Below are 21350 nucleotides of genomic sequence, written 5' to 3' on the forward strand. Positions count from 1 at the left end.
GTCCCCCTAGGGCAGGTGTCAAGGCACGTCGTGGTGACGACAGATGCCTCCCTGCAGTGTCGGGGCGGTGGACGGGCCCCCGCCTGCGTTGGCATATCAACTGCCTAGAGTTGTTGGCTGTGCTACTTGCACTGAAGAGGTTGCAACCTCTCGTGCACGGCAAGCACATGCTGGTCCGGTCAGGACAGCACAGCTGCCGTGGCGTATATCAATCGTCAGGGTGGCATTCGTTCACGGCAGTCGACGCCTCGCGGAGAGTGGCGACTCCATCCCCGCGCAGTCCAGCTCATATGGGAGCAGATCGGCCAGGCGCAGGTGGACCTGTTTGCCTCCACCCTGATGTATCCTCATGGATGGTTCCCATCTCGGCAACCCATGACCTCCCTAGGTGGACTTCCACCTTGCGGTTAACTGCTTCAGTCCGCACGTTTTCCCATGACTTCTCCCCTGACTGGTGAGACCATGTGGTGTCTCCACTAATTCCTCCCTATGGTAGGTAGTGGTGTCTGTAGTGTTTTTCCCCCAGGGGGAAATAATGCTTACCCAGTGGCCCTTACGGTGCCGGGTGGCTTCTCGCTGTTAGAGAATCAAGGCCTCCGCCCATGACGGCCGGTGGCAGGGGCTTCCCACCTTTTTCTAAAAAGCTCTGGGACCCCCTACCTCTCCACTGGACAGTTACAATTTCGTGCTAGCGCTCACGCCTGACTCGCCCAGGCCAGTCAGCGTCGCTCCGCTAGAGATTGTGACGCGGCACAGCGCCGTGGCGTTTTCCATAGGAACCCCATCTGTCGGCTCGACACAACATCGAGAGACCGACAGAAAGGGAACGTCTTGGTTACGGATGTAACCTCGGTTCCCTGATGGAGGGAAAGAGACGTTGTGTCCTTCTTGCCACAACGCTGGCCGCCCGCCGCAGCGGTCGAGGGATGCTCAGGCTCCTCAGACCAAAAGGTGAATGAATGCAGCACGCCATCTCCCTTTTATACCCAGATATCCGGGGGCGGAGTCCGGCATGCAAATTTCATTCGCCAATTTCATTGGCCTTTTCTAAGAAGTCGGAAGCGATTGGTTCTCAGGGACGAACCCCATCTGTCGGCTCGACACAACGTCGAGAGACCGACAGAAAGGGAATCTGAGTTTCAGAGCTCTTCAGGAACACACGCACACACATCAGCTGCTGCTAAATTCAGCTACACAAGCTATATATATGTGTACAGTTGTTGTTTAAATCATGGTAAAAGTCCTATTTTTATGGCAAATGGTTACATTTCCTGTATTTTCTCTTATTTTAATACCACTGTATTTCTTCTGTTATTACTTGTTTTAAGTGAAATAAATGCGACTACATTATAACTATACACAGTCCTGCCAATAAAGTGCTTTTAAATTGAAACCGAGAAAGACAGAAAGTGAGACCGAGAGAGAGATGCTGATCATATCGGACTGCTGGTTGAGTGTTCATGAATGATTCAGTGAGTTCTTGTTGTTTTTTTCCAGCAGAACTTTAACCTCTCTCTCTTTCTGTATGACACACATTCACATCATCATGTTTCACTTTTATATTTCTATTGATTCTCATATTTACCAGTATATCAGTTTTCTCTCTTAAAACACTGACAAAAGTATCAGTTCTATATGTCCTCATGACTTCAAGCTTGACATTATAACGTAAAGGCTAACATTAAACTGAGAATGAAATAAACTGAAATGTGAGGTGTGTCATCGCTGTGATACAGTTTCAACTCTCCACACGTGTGTAAGGCAACAACAATACCTCATCTCACTCAAACACACCTGAATCATTCAATGATGCTGAGACACATGCACAAAAGGTCAAAGGTCAGAGCTCTCTAAAGGTCAAAACTTCTCGTACAGAATCACAGACATGCAAAAAGGTCTCTCACACACACAGATGAACTTTAGAGCAGGAAGAGGAAGAATACGACTGATAAGAATGAAGCTTTATTGATCATGTGGCTCGTATAACAGAACATGAGCAGCATCACTGTCTCGCGCACACGCACACACACGCACACACACACATGCACGCACACGGAGCTGATTTTGAGAAACATCTTCATTTGATGGTAGAGGGGCTGTATTGCATTGTGGGAAATGTAAAGCAGGGTCGTCTGTGAGTTTGACTTCTCTGTTAGTTCGTTTTAAACTTGGAGCTTAGAAACGAATCATCTGAAGCAAACGTCAGAGCTCTGAATATCAGAGAAAACTTGACCTTTGCTGATATAATGTGAAGATCATGAAGACGTGTGTGTGATATCACTTTGATCTCATTTATGTACACAAGAAATACAAGAGACATTTGCCATAATAACATGTTTTCTATTTATGTATTCTGTTTTCTATGATTTCTTGCTTATTTTTACACTTTTCTTCCATATCTACTGTTTGTTCTAATATCTACTGTATATACTGCAAGGCTGCTTTACAACAATGCAAAACTGTAAAAAGTCTTAAAGAAATCAATTTAAAATGAATTAAGATTTCACTTGAATTGACATTAACACACATGAACTCGAGCAGAATGAGAGACGTGATGCAGGCACGCGCGTGTGTTAGGGCTTCAGGCCATCATACACCAGCTCTGTGTCCATGGCAACTGCATGCTGGTCGTAACAACCGGTTGAGTCCCGACTGACCACTGGACATAAATCCTGTTCACACCACCTGAAACACATGCGCACAAACACGAGAAGACTTCTTTAAGATCTATAAGAATAGTATTTACCTCTAAAAACTGAAGCGCATTATCAAATTTAAAATAAAAAACACTAAGGGCCCTATCATACACAATGCGGCACGACGCACTACGTTTTTTTTTTGTTAATTTCATTTTCTTATTACACGGCTGGTTGGAATGCTTGATTCTGATTGGCCCATCGCGACATTTGCAGGTTTGTTATGCAGATAACAACCTAACCAAACTAATAACACACGGTAACCTCGATGCAGCGAATCATTTTGACAGGTTTTTTGACAAATTAAATATAAATATGTATTTTAATAACATTATGATATTATATGTACAAACGATTAAACCAAATTGCCTGTTCATGACATTTGAACGTCGTTTCTTACCTTAAAACCGAAAGTAAAATGCTTTTGTCTGCATTTGGTAAAAATGAGCTATAAAATATTTCAAATTCACATTTCATGTCCAGTTTTTTTCTCATGTGGCAAGTAGCCGTGTAATAAGCGGGATAATGTACAAGCAGCCGGCTGTTATTCCTCCGCTTCGCGACGGCTCCTGGTCACACTGCAATAACAACCGGCTGCTTGTACATTATCCCTTACACGTCATGCACCACGTCGTTTAAATAGCAAATGCATTTGTGCCCATGGGCGTGCTGGACTGAAATGAGGTGTGTTCAGGCGCATTGTTGGCACGTTCCTATTTTGAGGCAACAGACATAGACTGCGGCACTGACCGACTGAAACCTGCGCTAAAGTCAACGGCACAATATTGTTTTGTTATTTAAAGAGTGCATTAGTAATATACATTCTGCTTATTACACACAGAGGGACGCGCAGAAGCACACAATAATGCCAAATATGCCAAATAAATGATACAATGCAAAAGATTATTATTGTGTGCATAAAGATAAACCTTCCTGTAGATGGATCGTTAAAATAGGGCCCTAAAGCTTTAAGTTACAACACTGTAATAATACTGTGTCACATGACCACATCTTTACTATAGTACTAATGTTCTTTCTTTTTCAAACGTGAAAGTAAATCATATGACGTACTACCTTTAAGAAACAATGTAGTGGCAGCACGTGCAAAACATTGTGAAAAAACTGTAATGGTACATATTTAGCACACATATCACATGAAGACATGTTCATTTATTTGTGTTGATGCTGGGGGTCTTTAATGCATGATTATAGAAGCACAGAGTCACATCAGTACCTGCAGTATGTGGGTTAATTCATTGAGAGGTGCAACTGTCAGGTCCCGGGTCTGAGCACCTGTTGGTTCATGTGTTTTGTTTATGTTTCTTCTCACCAAGCACATGGAGGAAGCCGTTTGACAGCTCTACATGTGCTCGGTCTTTACTTTTGGGTGCTCCGCCCCCCTTGTTATCCACTCATCACCGCACTCCTGTGTCTACTCTCGCTAATCACCCCACACCGGTTTCCACTCTCGCTATCTCCTCTCTCCCTTCTTATTCTTCCAGTATTCCTGTGTTTCTCGTCAGTCCGTTAGACTTCTAACTTTCTGTCGATCAGTCTTTAAGCTATCTAGTCCAGTCTAGTCTTGTCTTGCCTTGTTCTGTTTTATTCTTGTTTAATTAGTTTTGTTCGTCCAGGCTCCAGTTCTCTTTTGCACCCTGCTTGGTGATCCACTTTCACGCAGATCAGTGCGCCGGCGACCGAGGTACCTACTCTGGCTGAAGGCGGTAGGAGTTTTCCTTGGGTGGATTTATCCTTCTTCTGGTGAGATCAGTCATCGGGTTTTCATCCTCTCCCTCTGGACTCTACAAACTGAATTTTTGGATTCTCTCTCTGGGGGTCGTTAAGGAGGATTTCCAGTTTGCCCTCTTCGAGAGCTTTCAGGCGGATTACCAGCTTCTCCCTCCGGGACTGTTTTTGGATTATTCATTTTCCCTTCTGGGGTTGTTCCAGTGGAATTACTTTTTCCCCTCCGGGGTTGTTCAAGTGCACCTTGCTTTTCTCCGCTGGGGGTGTTCCTGTGGATTTACCATTTTTCCCTCCGGGGTTTTTTCCTTACGGATTACCTATTTTCCTCTCTCACATTCTCCGGCCGAGCGCTCGTGCCCCTGTGTCTTACTATTATTTTGGTTTGTGATTACTGTTTTGTTATTTAGTTTCCTGAGTTAATAAAGAATATTTTTGTGATCCCTGCTCTTGACTCCCATCCTTCTGGCCTGACAGAACGGACTGACCAAAATGGAGTCAGCAGGATCAGATCATCTCCGCACCGCTGTCGTCCAACAGGGGGTTCTGCTGGGACAGCAGGCTACCCAGCTCAATGCCACCACTCAGGAGGTAGGGGCAATCAACGCCCAGATAACGGAGCTCGCTACCCGACTGGACGAGCTACGATTGATCTCGGCTACCACCACAACCGACCGTCGCGAGCCGGAACCTCACGCAAATAACCCTCCCATATATGACGGTGATCCAGATTCGTGCCGGGCTTTTTTGTCTCAGTGTGCCTTGGTGTTCACTCTCCAGCCCCGCCGTTACGCCTCTGAAGTCTCGAAGGTGGCATATGTGCTGACCCTCCTCTCCGGTCGGGCCCGTGAATGGGGATTAACTGTCTGGAATGCTAAGGCTTCCTTCTGCTCCTCCTTTGAGGAGTTTCGCACAGAGATGGCTAGACTTTTTGACCGCTCGGTTCAGGGGGATGAGGCCGCTGCCTTGTTATCTCGCATCACTCAGAGGGAGAGCTCGGTCACAGACTACGCCATCCTTCTCAAGACACTGGCAGCAGCATGCGATTGGAATGCTAGTGCGGTACGCGCACGCTTTCTGGAGGGTCTTCACTACGCCATCGCTGATGAACTGGCTGCTCTAGATCTGCCGAGGGAACTTGAGGCTCTCATCAGTCTCTCTCTTCGGGTGGAGAGCCGACTCGTTCAACGTCAGCAACGCCAACGCCATCCTTCCAATCTCCCTTGGCGATCTCAGTCCTTATCTGCCAACGAGACTCCTTTGGCCGCCGATTCTGGTTCCGAGCCCATGCAGCTGGGCCGACTCCGCCTCACTCCTCAGCAGAAGCAACTCCGGATGGCTCAAGGTCTCTGCCTGTATTGCGGGAGGGCGGGCCATTTCGCTCTTCGGTGCCCTTTAAAAGATCGTGCCCACCAGTAAGACGGAGAGTCCTGGTGGGCGCCACGCATTGCTCAACCTCTCCCCTTGGACGAGCTCAGTTACCTTTCAGATTGCTCTTCCAGGGTATCACTCATACCGGTCACGCCTTACTCTACTCTGGGGCCGAGGGCAACTTTATCGACACCACCACTGCTCAGGAATGGAGGATTCCGGCAGTTCCACTCGCTGAATCTATTGAGGCCTGGTCGCTGGCGGGCAATCTCCTCACAACCATCACTCACGTCACCCCCAGGTTAAGTCTGCTCCTGTCGGGGAACCACCGTGAGGACATTGTGCTGTACATCATTGATTCCCCTAAGAGCTCAGTCGTTCTGGGACATCCATGGTTCGTACAGCACAATCCTCACGTGGACTGGAGGAACAGTTCTATTCTCTCCTGGAGTCAGTCCTGTCATGTGTCTTGTTTAGGTCCTGTCTCTTCTCCTGTTTTTGTGTTTTGTGCTCCGCAGGTGCAACCCTCTGATCTCACTGGTGTTCCGGTGGAGTACCGCGATCTCAGCATGGTATTCAGCAAGTCCCGGGCTACCTCGCTTCCTCCGCACCGCTCCTTCGACTGTTCTATTAACCTCCTCCCAGGCACTTCTCCGCCCAAGGGTCGCCTGTACTCCCTGTCTGGTCCTGAAAGGGAGGTTATGGACCAGTACATTCAAGAATCACTCCTAGCCGGACTCATTCGTCGTTCTTCTTCCCCGGCTGGTGCGGGGTTCTTCTTCGTCCAGAAGAAGGACGGCTCACTGCGACCTTGTATTGACTATCGAGGGCTGAATGACATCACTATTAAGAACAGGTATCCCCTACCTCTCATGTCCTCAGCCTTTGAACTCTTGCAGGGAGCCCGGGTCTTCACTAAGTTGGACCTCCGTAATGCCTATCACCTGGTCCGCATCAGGGAGGGAGACGAGTGGAAGACAGCATTCAACACCCCCACGGGACACTTCGAATATCTGGTTCTTCCTTTTGGTCTAACCAATGCCCCAGCTGTCTTCCAGGATCTTGTCAATAGCGTTCTGGGTGACATGATTAACATTTTTGTCTTTGTGTACTTGGATGATATACTAATTTTTTCCCCCTCTCTCCAGGCGCACACCCAGCACGTTAGGCAGGTCCTCCAACGCCTACTCGAGAATCAGCTTTTTGTCAAGGCGGAGAAGTGCGAGTTCCACGCCGAGTCGGTTACGTTCCTTGGCCATATAATTTCCTCAAGGGGTATCAAGGCGGACCCTGCTAAGATTAAGGCTGTTGCCGAGTGGCCCACCCCTGACTCTCGTAAGGCCCTGCAGTGCTTCTTGGGTTTCGCCAACTTTTATCGGTGATTCATCAGGAATTTCGGCCATACGGCCATGCCTCTTACCGCTTTGACCTCCACCAAGGAACCCTTCAGATGGAATCATGACGCTCAGGTAGCCTTTGACTCACTCAAGTCCCGTTTTGTCTCTGCGCCTATTCTGTCTATTCCAGATCCTGAGCTCCAATTCGTTGTTGAGGTTGATGCATCTGATGTCGGGGTCGGCGCAGTCTTATCCCAGCGGTCCTCTCGTGATGGGAAGGTGCACCCCTGCGCTTTCTTCTCTCACCGCCTCAGTCCTGCGGAACGTAATTACGACATTGGCAACAGAGAGTTGTTAGCGGTGAGACTGGCTTTGGGGGAGTGGCGCCATTGGCTGGAGGGAGCAGCGCAGCCCTTCTTGGTCTGGACGGATCACAAGAACCTGGAGTATATCCGTTCAGCCAAGAGACTGAGTTCGCGTCAAGCCCGCTGGGCACTCTACTTCGGTCGTTTTAACTTCACCCTCTCGTACCGGCCCGGGTCTAAGAACCTCAAGCCCGATGCCCTTTCCCGCCAGTTTGAGGCCAATGAGAGAGAGCTACGCCACGAAACCATCCTCCCTAGGCGAGTGGTGGTCGGGACTCTCTTCTGGGGCATCGAGCGACGGGTGACGGAGGCCGGTCGAGGGATGCAAGTGCCGGCAGAGTGTCCAGAGGGCAGGTTGTCAGTTCCGGCGGCGCTGCGTTCCGAGGTCCTTCGGTGGGGTCACTCGTCCAGGCTGGTTTGCCATCCAGGTACTCGGGGAACGACGGTGGCCATCCGCCGACGTTTTTGGTGGCCGTCTCTGGCCGATGATGTCAGACAGTTCGTGTTGGCCTGCCCGACTTGCGCCCAGTGCAAGACATCCAATCGTCCTCCCGCTGGTCTGCTTCGCCCCTTACCCATTCCCTCCCGCCCTTGGTCCCATGTGGCTCTTGATTTCGTCACCGGGCTTCCCCGGTCAAATGGTAACACCGTGGTTCTCACTGTGGTGGATCGCTTCTCCAAGGCGGTCCATTTTGTTCCTCTGCCCAAGCTCCCCTCCGCCCGGGAGACCGCTCAACTGATGGTGGACCACGTCTTTCGCCTCCATGGGTTTCCGGTCGACGTGGTTTCTGATAGGGGTCCTCAGTTTACCTCCCGGTTCTGGAGAGAATTTTGTAGACAGATCGGGGCCTCTGCGAGTCTGTCTTCTGGTTTCCACCCCCAGACCAACGGGCAATGTGAGCGGGCCAACCAGGATCTTGGAAGAATGCTTCGCTGTCTGACATCTAACAATCCGAGTTCCTGGTGCTCTCAGCTCTCTTGGGTAGAGTACGCCCACAATTCCCATCCATCGGCGGCGTCAGGTATGTCCCCTTTTGAATGCTCCATGGGTTATAATCCTCCCTTGTTTCCTTCACAGGAGCCCGACGCTGCGGTTCCGTCCGCTCTGGCCTTCGTCCAACGCTGCCGACGCACATGGAGGAGGGCCAGAGGGGTCTTGGTCCGGACCGAAGGACGGACCAAAGCAGCAGCCGACCGCCACCGGTCGTCTCCTCCTGCCTATGTCTGTGGTCAGCGGGTATGGCTCGCCACCAAGGACCTGCCTCTCCGGATGCCTTCTCGTAAGCTGGCTCCAAGGTTCATTGGGCCATTCCGCATTTCCAAGGTGGTTAATCCGGTGGCAGTCAGGCTCAGACTCCCTCACTCTCTCGGTCGGGTTCACCCTGTTTTTCATGTTTCCAGGGTTAAACCTGTGATCTATTCTCCCCTCTCTCCTTCCAGCATCCGACCCGCTCCTCCCCCCCCTCGTCTAGTGGATGGCTCTCCCACCTACACGGTGAAGAGGTTACTAGACATGCGTCGCCGTGGCAGAGGTGTCCAGTACTTAGTGGACTGGGAGGGTTATAGCGCAGAGGAGAGAAGTTGGGTACCCTCTCGGGACATCCTGGACCAGTCTCTGATCGCGGACTTCCACCGGCGACGAGGTGAGCCCCCGTCCAGAGCGCCTGGTGGCGCGGCTGGGGGGGGGTAATGTCAGGTCCCGGGTCTGAGCACCTGTTGGTTCATGTGTTTTGTTTATGTTTCTTCTCACCAAGCACATGGAGGAAGCCGTTTGACAGCTCTACATGTGCTCGGTCTTTACTTTTGGGTGCTCCGCCCCCCTTGTTATCCACTCATCACCGCACTCCTGTGTCTACTCTCGCTAATCACCCCACACCGGTTTCCACTCTCGCTATCTCCTCTCTCCCTTCTTATTCTTCCAGTATTCCTGTGTTTCTCGTCAGTCCGTTAGACTTCTAACTTTCTGTCGATCAGTCTTTAAGCTATCTAGTCCAGTCTAGTCTTGTCTTGCCTTGTTCTGTTTTATTCTTGTTTAATTAGTTTTGTTCGTCCAGGCTCCAGTTCTCTTTTGCACCCTGCTTGGTGATCCACTTTCACGCAGATCAGTGCGCCGGCGACCGAGGTACCAACTCTGGCTGAAGGCGGTAGGAGTTTTCCTTGGGTGGATTTATCCTTCTTCTGGTGAGATCAGTCATCGGGTTTTCATCCTCTCCCTCTGGACTCTACAAACAGTATTTTTGGATTCTCTCTCTGGGGGTCGTTAAGGAGGATTTCCAGTTTGCCCTCTTCGAGAGCTTTCAGGCGGATTACCAGCTTCTCCCTCCGGGACTGTTTTTGGATTATTCATTTTCCCTTCTGGGGTTGTTCCAGTGGAATTACTTTTTTCCCCTCCGGGGTTGTTCAAGTGCACCTTGCTTTTCTCCGCTGGGGGTGTTCCTGTGGATTTACCATTTTTCCCTCCGGGGTTTTTTCCTTACGGATTACCTATTTTCCTCTCTCACATTCTCCGGCCGAGCGCTCGTGCCCCTGTGTCTTACTATTATTTTGGTTTGTGATTACTGTTTATGTGAAATATTTTTGTGATCCCTGCTCTTGACTCCCATCCTTCTGGCCTGACATGCAACAGTACTTTTGGAACACACCCTAACTGCAATACAAAAGGCACAGGATAATATTTTTTGTACAAAAAAAGTTTTTTAGGAATTACATTTTGTAACCATTTGGGAATAAGCTCACGCAGATCACATGAAAACCCCGTTAATAAAGCAGATTGCACATAATGCTATAAAAAACATAAATAAATGCTTAGGTCGGTAAGTGATCATCATGTTTTTATTGTTTACAATGTTGTTGTTGAGAGAAAGAATCTCGTGTAAAAGTGGAGCCGGTGTCAGCACAGAAACACACACGGGCATCTCTGCAGCGGCACACAGCCGCGTTTGAAAGGTTTTACAGGTTGGTAAGCCATCTAGTTTATAGAAGCACTGTGTATTAATTGTGTATTTTCGTGTTAATAGTTTTGATAAAAGTAATTTCAAGTGAGCTTAAAGTCAATGAAATTAAACAGTTTTTACACAGTGTTGCAGTGATTATTATAAACGATTTATCCGTGCACACCATTATTTTTTTTAATTAATGTGCACTTGTAATCTTTAATCACAAACATTAAGCTCCTCTCCCCCTCAACAACAACTCTTCACCACATGACGTCAGCAACAAAAAAGAGGTCGGACTATACTCGCTGTCCAATGGCCAGGCATTTTTTGCCCTCCCCTCCAGGCCCAACTTACAACAAACCAATCAAAAAGGGAAGTGCAAAATAAAGCCCCGCCCTACATTTTTCAGAAGCCGTTTCACTCGGATACACGTCACGATACGGAAAAGAAGTCAATCACAACTTCCGTTTCATGGTGACTTAAGTTTGGTGATTAGGACTCTTGCATTCATCCATGATTTAGATAATAGTATTCTATAGTTGTCAATTAACTAACGAACATAAATTACTTGCTTAAATACATTTGTTTTTATAGCCAAATTATTTACTGCTTATTATATATGCGTGTCATCACTACATGGCTTTTACGGCATTGTTTCTGCCTTTTGTTCACACAGGGCGCTTTCCGGGACTGATCCCGATAATGTTACTAAGTCCCCTTTCCAGAATCACTTTTCCAATCAATCCGGGATGGGTTTGCGTTCACACAGAAGGCACTCTGGCAATTTTCTGGGATCAGTGGTCTGTGGGAATGGGGTTTTAGAGACTCGGACGTGTAACCCGAAGGTCGGCAGGAAACGACTGAGGTTCCCTTGAGCAAGACATCTAGCCCAGTTGCTCCCCGGGCGCTGCAGTGATAGCTGCCCACTTCTCCGGGTGTACGTGTGTTCACTATTCAACACCCACGGATTAAATGTAGAGGCAAGGGTGTAAGTTTGCTTTGAGAAGTGGGGGGACACAAAATGGCGGAAAATGTTTTTGATTTGAACCCTATCACAAATTCAAAATACCTATGTTTTGCGTTGTTTTTGATTGTTTAAATTGATTAAAACATGAAACCAAAAGGTGTTTTTATTGTGTAGCAAAAGTTGATGTTCGTGAAGGGGGAAATGCGAGTATTGACTGAGAAACGGAGGAAAACTTGGCTTGTAAACCTGAATCTGCGGTCGGAAGTGGACGAGCCGGATGACTTTCTAAAATGGTTTAACGTACCTAAACAACGACCAGGGAAGCCCACGTTTCGGTCACGTTTTCTTGACAGTAAAGTGTGAGTCTCTGTTTGTTATATACAGCTGTTCTCTTGATGTTCAAGTACACGTGTATTTATTGATCTTCTGTCCACATTGTCTGTCTTTAATATAAGTTTGTAGTCTCTTTGCAAGTCCCCACAAAGTGAATAAATCCCCCATAAAAGTCATTTACAGAGCCCTGTTCACTGTGCACTACAGAAAAGGGTTTTGTGTCTAACATGAAAAACATGTTCTTTAGTTTGAAAACTGCTGGTAAATAATACAAAGTGTTTGTATTATTAGTAATACATTAGAATTGGAGGATTTAAGTGTTTCTTCATGTGATTTTCTATGGCGGTCATCAGGTGGTACTTGGAACAAGTCAGTTTATTAAAGGTGGTACTTGATCTGAAAGGTTTGAGAACCACTGCTCAAGGGCAAGGTTTACTAACAGCTGGTGCCAGCGCAAACGCCTCTTCTAGTGTTAAAAACGATTGTCAGGACTACACTCAGGGAAAAGTGTGGACACACTGATCTTATAGAGTACCGCAGGGATGATGTAGTTGTGTAGGTCAAGCAGCACTAGTCTCACATAGCCAAACCTTCTTACTGAAAGTCTGGGAAGTTTGGCCGTTTTCATTGGCCAAGGCCCGTCCACGAGACCGTAAGACGGACAGGTAAAGCAACCAATCACGTTTCACTATGGAAAGTTCCCACAGTAACAGACCCGTGTACATTCACCAACGTGTCAAAAGTTAACAATAACAACAATGTTTATGAGTTTATGCCGTGATCTTCGCATACTTTTTAGAATTTAGCGTTTAGTAGATCGTGATGAATTCTTCTTGCAACCGATGTAAACACGACAGCTTACTTCCTCCATCAGACCGCTGGCATACAAACATGCTTCATCTCTGCGATACTCGGTTGAATTTTCATTTGCAGGAGTTTTTCCTTCAGAGCAGAGTATTTAAATGATTCACACAACATGATTTACTAACATATGTGGTGTGTGATCGGAACCGTTATTTCTATTGCAGTTAGCCTGGAGTTTTATTAGAGATCGACAAAAGAAAAACAATCAAACACACGCACACTTTAAAAGACATTCGTTTGGATTCTGTATATCTGTTAGGACATTGTCAAACACACATTCGACCTGTACAACACATAATACAGACTGAGCTCATTTGTGCAAACAAACCTTTCCCTCAAACAAGACAAAAGCCGAGCAAAAGGCTAAATGAAAACAGATAAATGTCAGACAGCTCACCTCAAAGCCGCGTACACATCCGTGTGTTTGGCATTTTCCCAGACTGCATGATCCACTAACAAAGCCCCTGTCACACACATTCACATTCACATCATCTCGAATTAAGAATTACTCTTGGGATTATTATTGTGACTACTGTATCTGCACATGTAACCATGGTAGCATAATGTAAAACAGACCAGCCCAAAAAACTCTCTAAATATTTTGCCCAAATTTGACACATAACACTTGGAGTGTACTGTATGTTTCACACAACTGAAGCCTTTTTTAATTCAATGCAGTTCATCAAGGCAAATTATACATTGTATTTGTTTATTATGTGTCATTTAACTACAAATCCCTTCTGGTGCAATATAAATAAAATGACTTGCTTAATTATTATTATGATGAATGGACACATGATGTGTGTGTGGTGTGTAAGTTTTACCCATGTAAATGCGAGCGAGGCTGTACGACAGATCTCTTGCTGCGAGCTCCAGACAGCCGGAGGGTTGAGTCGCGGCGCTCTGAATGAAACGCATCAAACCAGAGAGAGACGTCTGGAGAGACGAGACGGCCGGACGCAGAGCTGAAGACGAGCCGGCCGCGAGCAAACGCTCCTGCAAATACATTTCTGCGGTCATATTAGAGCTCTTTTCTGAAGGCTCGAAAGAAACAATTCACCACTGTTGACAAAATAGATATTACAAAAGAAACGTGTGGCAGAGATGACAACACAATTCCTGACTAGAAAATGACACCAAACCTGGATTAAACAAGATGATTACATTAGTTTAAAGAATGAAAGATAATCCACGTGGTTCTTTTTAAAAGCATGAGCCTTATCTGAAATGGGCACTCTTACAATTTATAACCAAATATTCCAATTATAAATCTGGACTCGGTTTTAAATCCTTCAAAGTGATGACGCTATCAGATTCAAAAGACAAATCTCTGTCATTTATTCTGGCTGCTTTTTACAGACCACTGGGTCATCATACAGACTTCCTACAAGAATTCTGAGAATTGTTATCTGGATTGGTAGTTACGGTAGATTGAGCTTTAACCGTTGGAGACTTTAACGTCCACATTGACAATCCAAAAGGTGCTTTAGAACTATAGCTTTTATAGACATTCTCAACTCTTCTGGTGTTCAACAAAAAAACAAGTATTTGGTGATGCTTGAAACCAAAGTGTACCTACATCTCTACAGAAAGCCTCTGAAAACTACTTGAACGGCATTTCGTAGATGTTAAACAGTAGTAACGATTTAATGAACTTCTTTTCTAATAAAATTGAGGCCATCAGATAATATTCATGGAAATAAAAGAACGCTAACGTACAGCTGGTAGATCCTATAGTAAAATTCCTCTGCTCAATATTATTACAATAGAACCCTTCTGATTACAATCTTCATTCATCTGATTGTTTATTTAAATATACAATATACATCCCTGACCCAGTGTGTGTGTGTGTGTGTGTGTGTGTGTGTGTGTGTGTGTGTGTGTGTGTGTGTTCTCACTTTGACGTCAGTGAAGAATGCCTGGAGCACTGAGCCAGAGGACTTTTCAATGGAACGGAGAACATCTAAAGACAAAACATTAGTGGTGCCTTCCCAAATACTCAACACCTACAAACACAAAACACACACATCACAATAATACAATGTTTTAAGTGTAATACTTTATTCATTTATAGACTTGAATGGAAAAAACAGTGTCATTGAGTAGACTACACTAAAGGTTAATGAGCGTGTCTGTGCGTGCGTGTGTGTGTGTTCATGTGTTACTGTGTGTGTGTGTGTGTTCATGTTTGTATATCCCGGTGGGGACCTAAACCTGAATACACACCAACACACGGGGACTCGTGTCACCGTGGTGACCAAAATTGAGGTCCTCATGGGCAAAAAAGCTAATAAATTGTACAGAACAATATTTTTTACAAATCTAAAAATGCAAAAAGTGTTCTATGATCTTTAGGTTTAGGGATAGGGTTAGGGGATAGAATATACAGTTTGTACAGTATAAAAACATTACGCCTATGGACTGTCCCCACGGGGATAGTCAACCAAAGCCTGTGTGTGTGCGCGCGCGTGCTGCCATCTAGTGGGCTGTTGGGTTGGGGTTGACTTGACCTGACCAGAACCACAATCACATTAACACATGACAGCACACACACACGGGGATGATGATGACACACACACAGATCAGACGATGATGATGTCACAGCTGGTTGACCTGAGCGTCGCGCAGCATGGATGGATGTCCAGTGTCCTCAATGTATCCCTGACCACCAAACGCCTCCAGACCCTCCGACACAACACATAACGCCTGATGACACACAACACATCACAACAGCATTTGACCCAGTTTCTATTTACCACAACACATTCAGGTTAGAGTGACATCACAGGAGTTCATTGTACGGTGGACTGAGATGTTTCAGTTGTGGGTCGTCGTCAGTTCATTCTACAGTAAATCATGTGACAGTGAAAGAGGCTATCCATCAGAGAGATGAATGGTTTGACACGCATTCATTTGACTGATATTCCAAATATATATATGATATACAGTATAGAGCTAACTGTATGTGTGTCAGTGAAATATCATGATAACACACGTAACTGCATCTTACTTGTCTCTCTGGAAATGCAAGCTACAGTCTGCAGTTCAAATGATTTGTTAAAACACATTGGGTTCCAACTGAGTTAGTTTCTATAAACTGTATAATGGTGCTTCTGCTTGGAATCATTTACAAAACATCTTAAAGCTGACTGTACGTCCGTCATTAAATGAGTTCAAGTCACTTTTCACGAAAGATGGGTTTTCTCCCTTGATCATTACTTGTTGTGAATTATAATTGTGTGATGTGTTTTGCTGTAAATTGTACATTTGTTATGTAGCTGCTGCCTTGACCAGGTCACACGTGTGAAAGAGATTTTAATCTCAATGAGTTTCTTACCTGGTTAACTAAAGAATGAAGGAATGAAAGACATTTTACTGCTCATAGCAAATAAAAACTCAGAAATCAATCCTGTTCGTGTGAGGGTGATGGGACAGATAATATCGAATCGATATACAGTAAGTCAATGGAACGTGTGTGGGGGTCACCTGTTTTCCCGTGTACAGTTTGGCTACAGTTGTGAGCAGTCGCAGCAGGTGTGTGTCCTTCTCTGTGCAGGTTTGGTTCTCTTCTCGGCCCAGCAGACGACAAACCTCCATCATGAGCAGAAATGCAGCACGAGTCTCCACCTGACAACACAACACACTTCAGTGACACTACAGCACAAATGTGTGTGTGTGTGTGTGCTTACCTCCAGTCTGCTGAGCGTTTGAATGTGCAGTGGATGATCCTTCAGCAGTTTACCAAACACAGAGCGCTTACAGGAATATTCCCGACACAGCTGTGTCATCCTGCACACACACACACACACACACACTTTCAGCTGATCTAAAGTATACGGTGTATAGATTGTGTGATGAGACGCGAGTGAGTGAGTGAGTGATTCACCTCCTCATGGCGCCCACAGCACACACGGTGTTATAAATACGAGTTATAGTCAACATGTTAGCAATAGAGGCCACGCCCCTTCCTTCCTCTGACACCTGACAACACAAACAAACCAATCAACCACAATCATTAACACGTCTGTAACATGAGAGGATGGATGTTTACCAGCTGAGCTTTCATGCCGTCTAACAGAAGTTCTGCTGTGGGCAGCTGTCTGGTGCCCAGTTTGTCCTTCAACCTCTGAACTTCAACACCATTAGAGGAACCATGAGAATCCCACACCTGAGCCAGAAACAGAGACAGACCCCTGCTGCCCTACACACACACGCACACACACTCAGTCCCTGTAAGCTTGTGATGTCAGTCACATGTGGAAAACAAGCTTCTTTGCTCAGGCTTCTGAAGGATGCTCATGTCACAGAGAATTGGGTTCTTTAGTTTGAACTAACCTCTGAGTCATGTCAATGCTAAACAAGCGTGAATCCTGCAAACTTTAAGTAACTAATTTCCTTTAATTACTATTTTTCAACCGGTAATGACTCGTTCATCTGTGAGTTTGGTGAGAGACAGAAGTGTTAACAGCACGCAGTATTCTGTGTTGGTGAAAGTCTGCGCATTATTAGAGTTTAAAGGTGCCATGAATTAAAACCACAATTTTAACCCGAGCTTTTGTTATATAAGAGGGAATGGTATTCACGCGAACATCATGTAAGTGTCAGAACTGAAGTCGTCCTTGTTACTGAGATGACATCTGTTATTGACACCAGGCCCAACGAACGGCAGGTTCTGGAATGAACCTATCTTGATAGGTTGAACACCGCTTCCACAGAAGAATATCAACAACTACTTCTCTAGCCCCGCCCACTGGTTCGCGCATGACAGTACTGAAGTAGCACAAGTTGCGCGGAACCAGATAGAGCGAGCAAACAATAAACATGCCGTTAAAGATGGCAAAATATTGTGGAGTCAGTGACTGGTTGTGGAAGAACACAGTCTCTGCATAACGTTCCTTCAGATTCTGACACTAGTAATGCGTGGTTAAAGTTTATTTTTAAAGATGCTCCAGCTCACTTGGGGAAAACATTACCGCGGATTCCTTTGTGAACAAGGCACAGGTCGACGCTGGATTTGTAGAGAGACTAAAATGAAAATGCAGTGCTGTGCCGTCAATATTGGATCCGACAGGAATGGCGCAGCAATCTTACGTGAGTAAAACATTTTTGTACTATGCGTCACTATTGCTTTGTTAGAGATCGCTTGATATGCCCTGATAATGTGTAACCTAACGTGACGTGTCTAACCACATTCACAGAAGGCTCCAACTAAGTTTACTACACAAACTGCTATCCAATCATAGCAGTGGGCGTTTACTTCCAAGTCTTCATGGCGGCACGCCCATTCAAACCGAGCGTTTGTCGAGACGGCCTCAAAACCCGGGTAGAAAATAGCCTATTACTGATTTTGATGTTTTTGAATGTAAAAACCACACGAACGTCATAAGTAGACCTCATACAACAGTATAAAACAATAAACAAGCCCAGTTCATCCCACCTTTAAAAGAGTGAAAACAATGCAGTGTCACTTTGCACACATAACCTGTGTCTGTGACACTCTTCTGTGTGTGTGTGTGTGTGTGTGTACCGGTGTTGTGCGACCATGCACGTCTGTTATGCGGCCCAGCGTCAGGGTCACATCAGCATCTGTTGCCGAGGTAAACCATTTAAATCCATACAGCTTGAAGCACCCGTCCTGCTGTCGCCTGGCAACCGTCTCCGTTCCAGTCGCTAAGACAACAACCCACACACACACACACAGACATAAATCACAGTGGCGTTAACCGAGGACAGATAAGTGTGTGTGTGTGTGTGTGTGTGTGCTCTTACAGACGTCTGATCCTCCTCTCCTCTCTGTCATCCACTGCCCTGATGTCCAGAACTCCTGCTCATCACGAGACGTCAGACGCACAAACACGTCTGTGACAGGCAAACCAAGAGACTACACACACACACAAATACACAACACGTCATGAGAACACATACATGAGTGTTTTGTGTTAATGAAGATGATGAAAACATTCAGATGAGACTCAAATGTTCAGCATGCTGCGAGTTGTCAAATGTTATATGAATGTTAATGTATATATTCAATTTGTGTGTGTGTGTGTGCGCGTCACCTCGATGACCTTCGCAGCTCCGTCAGTCATGGCCAGAGGGCAGGTGTAGAGTCCAGAGGACGGTGCAAACAGGTAAATCTTACTCATCTGATAGACGCGGCTAAACACACACACACACAGGTGCGTTTGAGAACGTGACAGCTGATAATGATGTTGATGTGATGTGTTGTGTTGTTACCTCCACTCTCCATACGTCCTTTCATATCCAGACGCCACCAGGCCCTCCTGTGCAGATATGTGTTTTAACCGTGTCCAAGCGTCACAGGTGATGATGCGGTCCACGCGTCTGCCCCAGGCGTCATACTGCTGCAGGCGAGGGGGATTCAGCTCACACTGGCGTCCCAAAGAGTCGATCTCAGTGACGATCCGCTCGCCAAAACGCAAGAGATCTCCCTCAACCTCCTACACACACACAAACACCATTACTGCCATCTTCATACCTGCTCCGGAGCGTGCGTGTGCTTGTGTCCCACCTGCACAGGTAGATGTCGCTGCAGGTAGGCTCTGAGCAGTGCATCTTGGGTAAACGGGTTGGTGAGCAGTGGTGGTTCCTGGAAAAAGGCGCCGATGACGGAGCGTGAAACCAGCGCGTGCGAGTGACCGTTGGGTTCGTTCAGCTCACTGAGTGACCCGCTGCTGTACCCTAAACTCCTACTGAGCATGTGCAGAGCCCTGCGGTTACCGCGGCAACACACCCAAAGAGCCATGGCATCCGCAGGTGTTGTCTGGAAACACACACACTATCAGGGCACATACGATGGTGTTTTGATATTAAAAGCACAAAAATGACAAATAACAAAGGACGGTTTACTTGAATAAAGTACCAAACTTCACTAAAAAAACAAGGTCTTCGGAAGAATGTCGATCATCAAACAACCCCACTGACTTCAATTGCATGAACAGACATTTCTCAAAAGATCTCTTGTGAAGAAAGACTGGCATACAGGTTCACACGCACGTGGGGGAGATACATGATGAGTGACTGATGCCAGGGAACACGGTCCTCTGGCAGAAAGCTTCACTTTAAAGCTCAAACGCGTCTATTGCTTCTATCGAGTGTAGGATTCATGACCGGTGCTGCTGCTAATCGCTGAGAAAAGTAACAGACATCACGTGTCATCAGAAAAACAACCCAGTTCAACAGCGAGCTTACATTTCATCGCATTCCAAGCGACTCAAGCCTCTTATCTGTTTGTTTGCCTGTTCAAACAAGTGGTTAACGGCTTTGATGATAAATCGACCATCATAATTCTGATTCTGTCGTTTAAATGTTAGGTTAGTCAAGTTAGATGTTGTATGTGGTGCATTAAAAGTCTTCACACACAGCGAGTCTCTGAACTTTAACCCACTAACATGTCATTCTTCCGGAATCGAAACTTTTCCTCGTCTGTCACAATTTATTCTGCTTTATTTACATAGACTTGAAAACACAACAAACATTTACAAACAAACTTCACACAACGCACTAAAAATGACTCTTATTTGCTCACCGAGCTTCTCTTTTCTGGTTTTCTCACGGACACAAACGAACTAAAGCCAGCGACTGAATGAACTACGATTCATTTAGCAAACGATTCTTTCAAACTGGACAGAAGCGATTCATCAGATCAGAATCACTACACTGGAATGAATCAAATGACTCGCTGAAAGCAAAAACACGCAGCTTTTATTTTATATTTTGAGCTGAAACATATGTAAGGAATAATTGACGACGGACCGTTCAATTATCGAAAGTTAATGCACACCCCGAGGTGGTAATGCGGCCACGACGCGAAGCGGAGTTACACCTCGGGTGTGCATTAACTTTCGATAATTGAAAGGACCGGAGTCAATTATTCCGCTTATACCACGGTCACAACACCACAAGACGTTGTTCCGATACCACAAGACGTTGTTACGATGTTTTATCTCAAGACATTTGTATGGTATTTGTCACGGAATGCTCTTGCTGGTAGGACTAATTTCTTACGCATCTCATCTGAAGGCGTTGCTTGAGCTGCATATGCAGTTTTCCGAGATTGAGAGGAAGACAGACAGTGCACGTGCACACGCGTTTGCTTCACTGAGAGTGAAAAGCAAGTATCTATATTTGATTTGTTTTCGTCGTATTTAACACCCCTGTCGTATAAGACAAGTATTAAGAGAAAAAAGTGACACGGAGGTTTCTGCGCCAGCTGCGGTTCTCGCAGTGGCATAGAAAGCTTCCTGCTGTGTGTTTTAAGTCCCGTTTACCCATTCCACAGACGAATTTAACATGTTGTTGTTGTTGTTATTTTTGTGCTTCGTGTTTTATCTTTAACCCGCTGATTGTGTCATGTAGTTTGCCGTTACCTTTGATATATGCTTTAGTTTTTCATCTGAACAGTCCTGTACAGTGCTCTCGCCATTGTTGTTCAAATGTTCATGCTGTCCATAAATATTAATAGTTATTTCTTCTCAGACAATGGAATTTGACTGTCACTTTGTCTGATGTTATATACGTGTTCACTGGCGGACAGTAGGCTAAACTTGGGGAAGTGATATGGAACTGTAATGCGGTCAGCAGACCTGGAACACCTTCATAGGTGTGCGTTTAACTGAAAAATAATGCACACCCGTCGAACGTTCGTCAGCCAATCAGAATGAAGCATTCAACAGCCCCGTGGTATAAATTATATTAGTATTGTTACAAACATTGTA

At 45.9% G+C, this 21350-nt stretch overlaps 1 protein-coding gene across 2 annotated transcripts; it reads right to left on the reverse strand.

The window, feature by feature from the left end:
- Positions 1-1948: 1948 nt before the first annotated feature.
- On the reverse strand, positions 1949-21126 carry LOC130552830 (acyl-CoA dehydrogenase family member 11-like). 2 transcript variants are annotated; one of them, XM_057331453.1, is made up of 15 exons: positions 21003-21126; positions 19145-19396; positions 18850-19073; positions 18672-18771; positions 18382-18493; positions 18140-18282; positions 16664-16813; positions 16499-16593; positions 16302-16401; positions 16099-16239; positions 15226-15318; positions 14511-14618; positions 13437-13608; positions 13010-13076; positions 1949-2685 (listed from the first exon to the last, which is right to left on the reverse strand). In XM_057331453.1, the coding sequence occupies exons 2-15, from the start codon at positions 19376-19378 to the stop codon at positions 2574-2576; spliced, it is 1851 nt and encodes a 616-aa protein (XP_057187436.1). In that variant the 5' UTR covers positions 19379-19396; positions 21003-21126; the 3' UTR covers positions 1949-2573. The 2 variants fall into 2 exon arrangements, with proteins under 2 accessions (XP_057187436.1, XP_057187433.1); XM_057331450.1 differs by lacking the exon at positions 21003-21126 and adding an exon at positions 20162-20289.
- Between the last annotated feature and the right edge of the window lie 224 nt (positions 21127-21350).

The sequence above is a fragment of the Triplophysa rosa genome, linkage group LG4, assembly GCF_024868665.1.
Source record: "Triplophysa rosa linkage group LG4, Trosa_1v2, whole genome shotgun sequence".
Lineage (NCBI taxonomy): Eukaryota > Metazoa > Chordata > Actinopteri > Cypriniformes > Nemacheilidae > Triplophysa > Triplophysa rosa.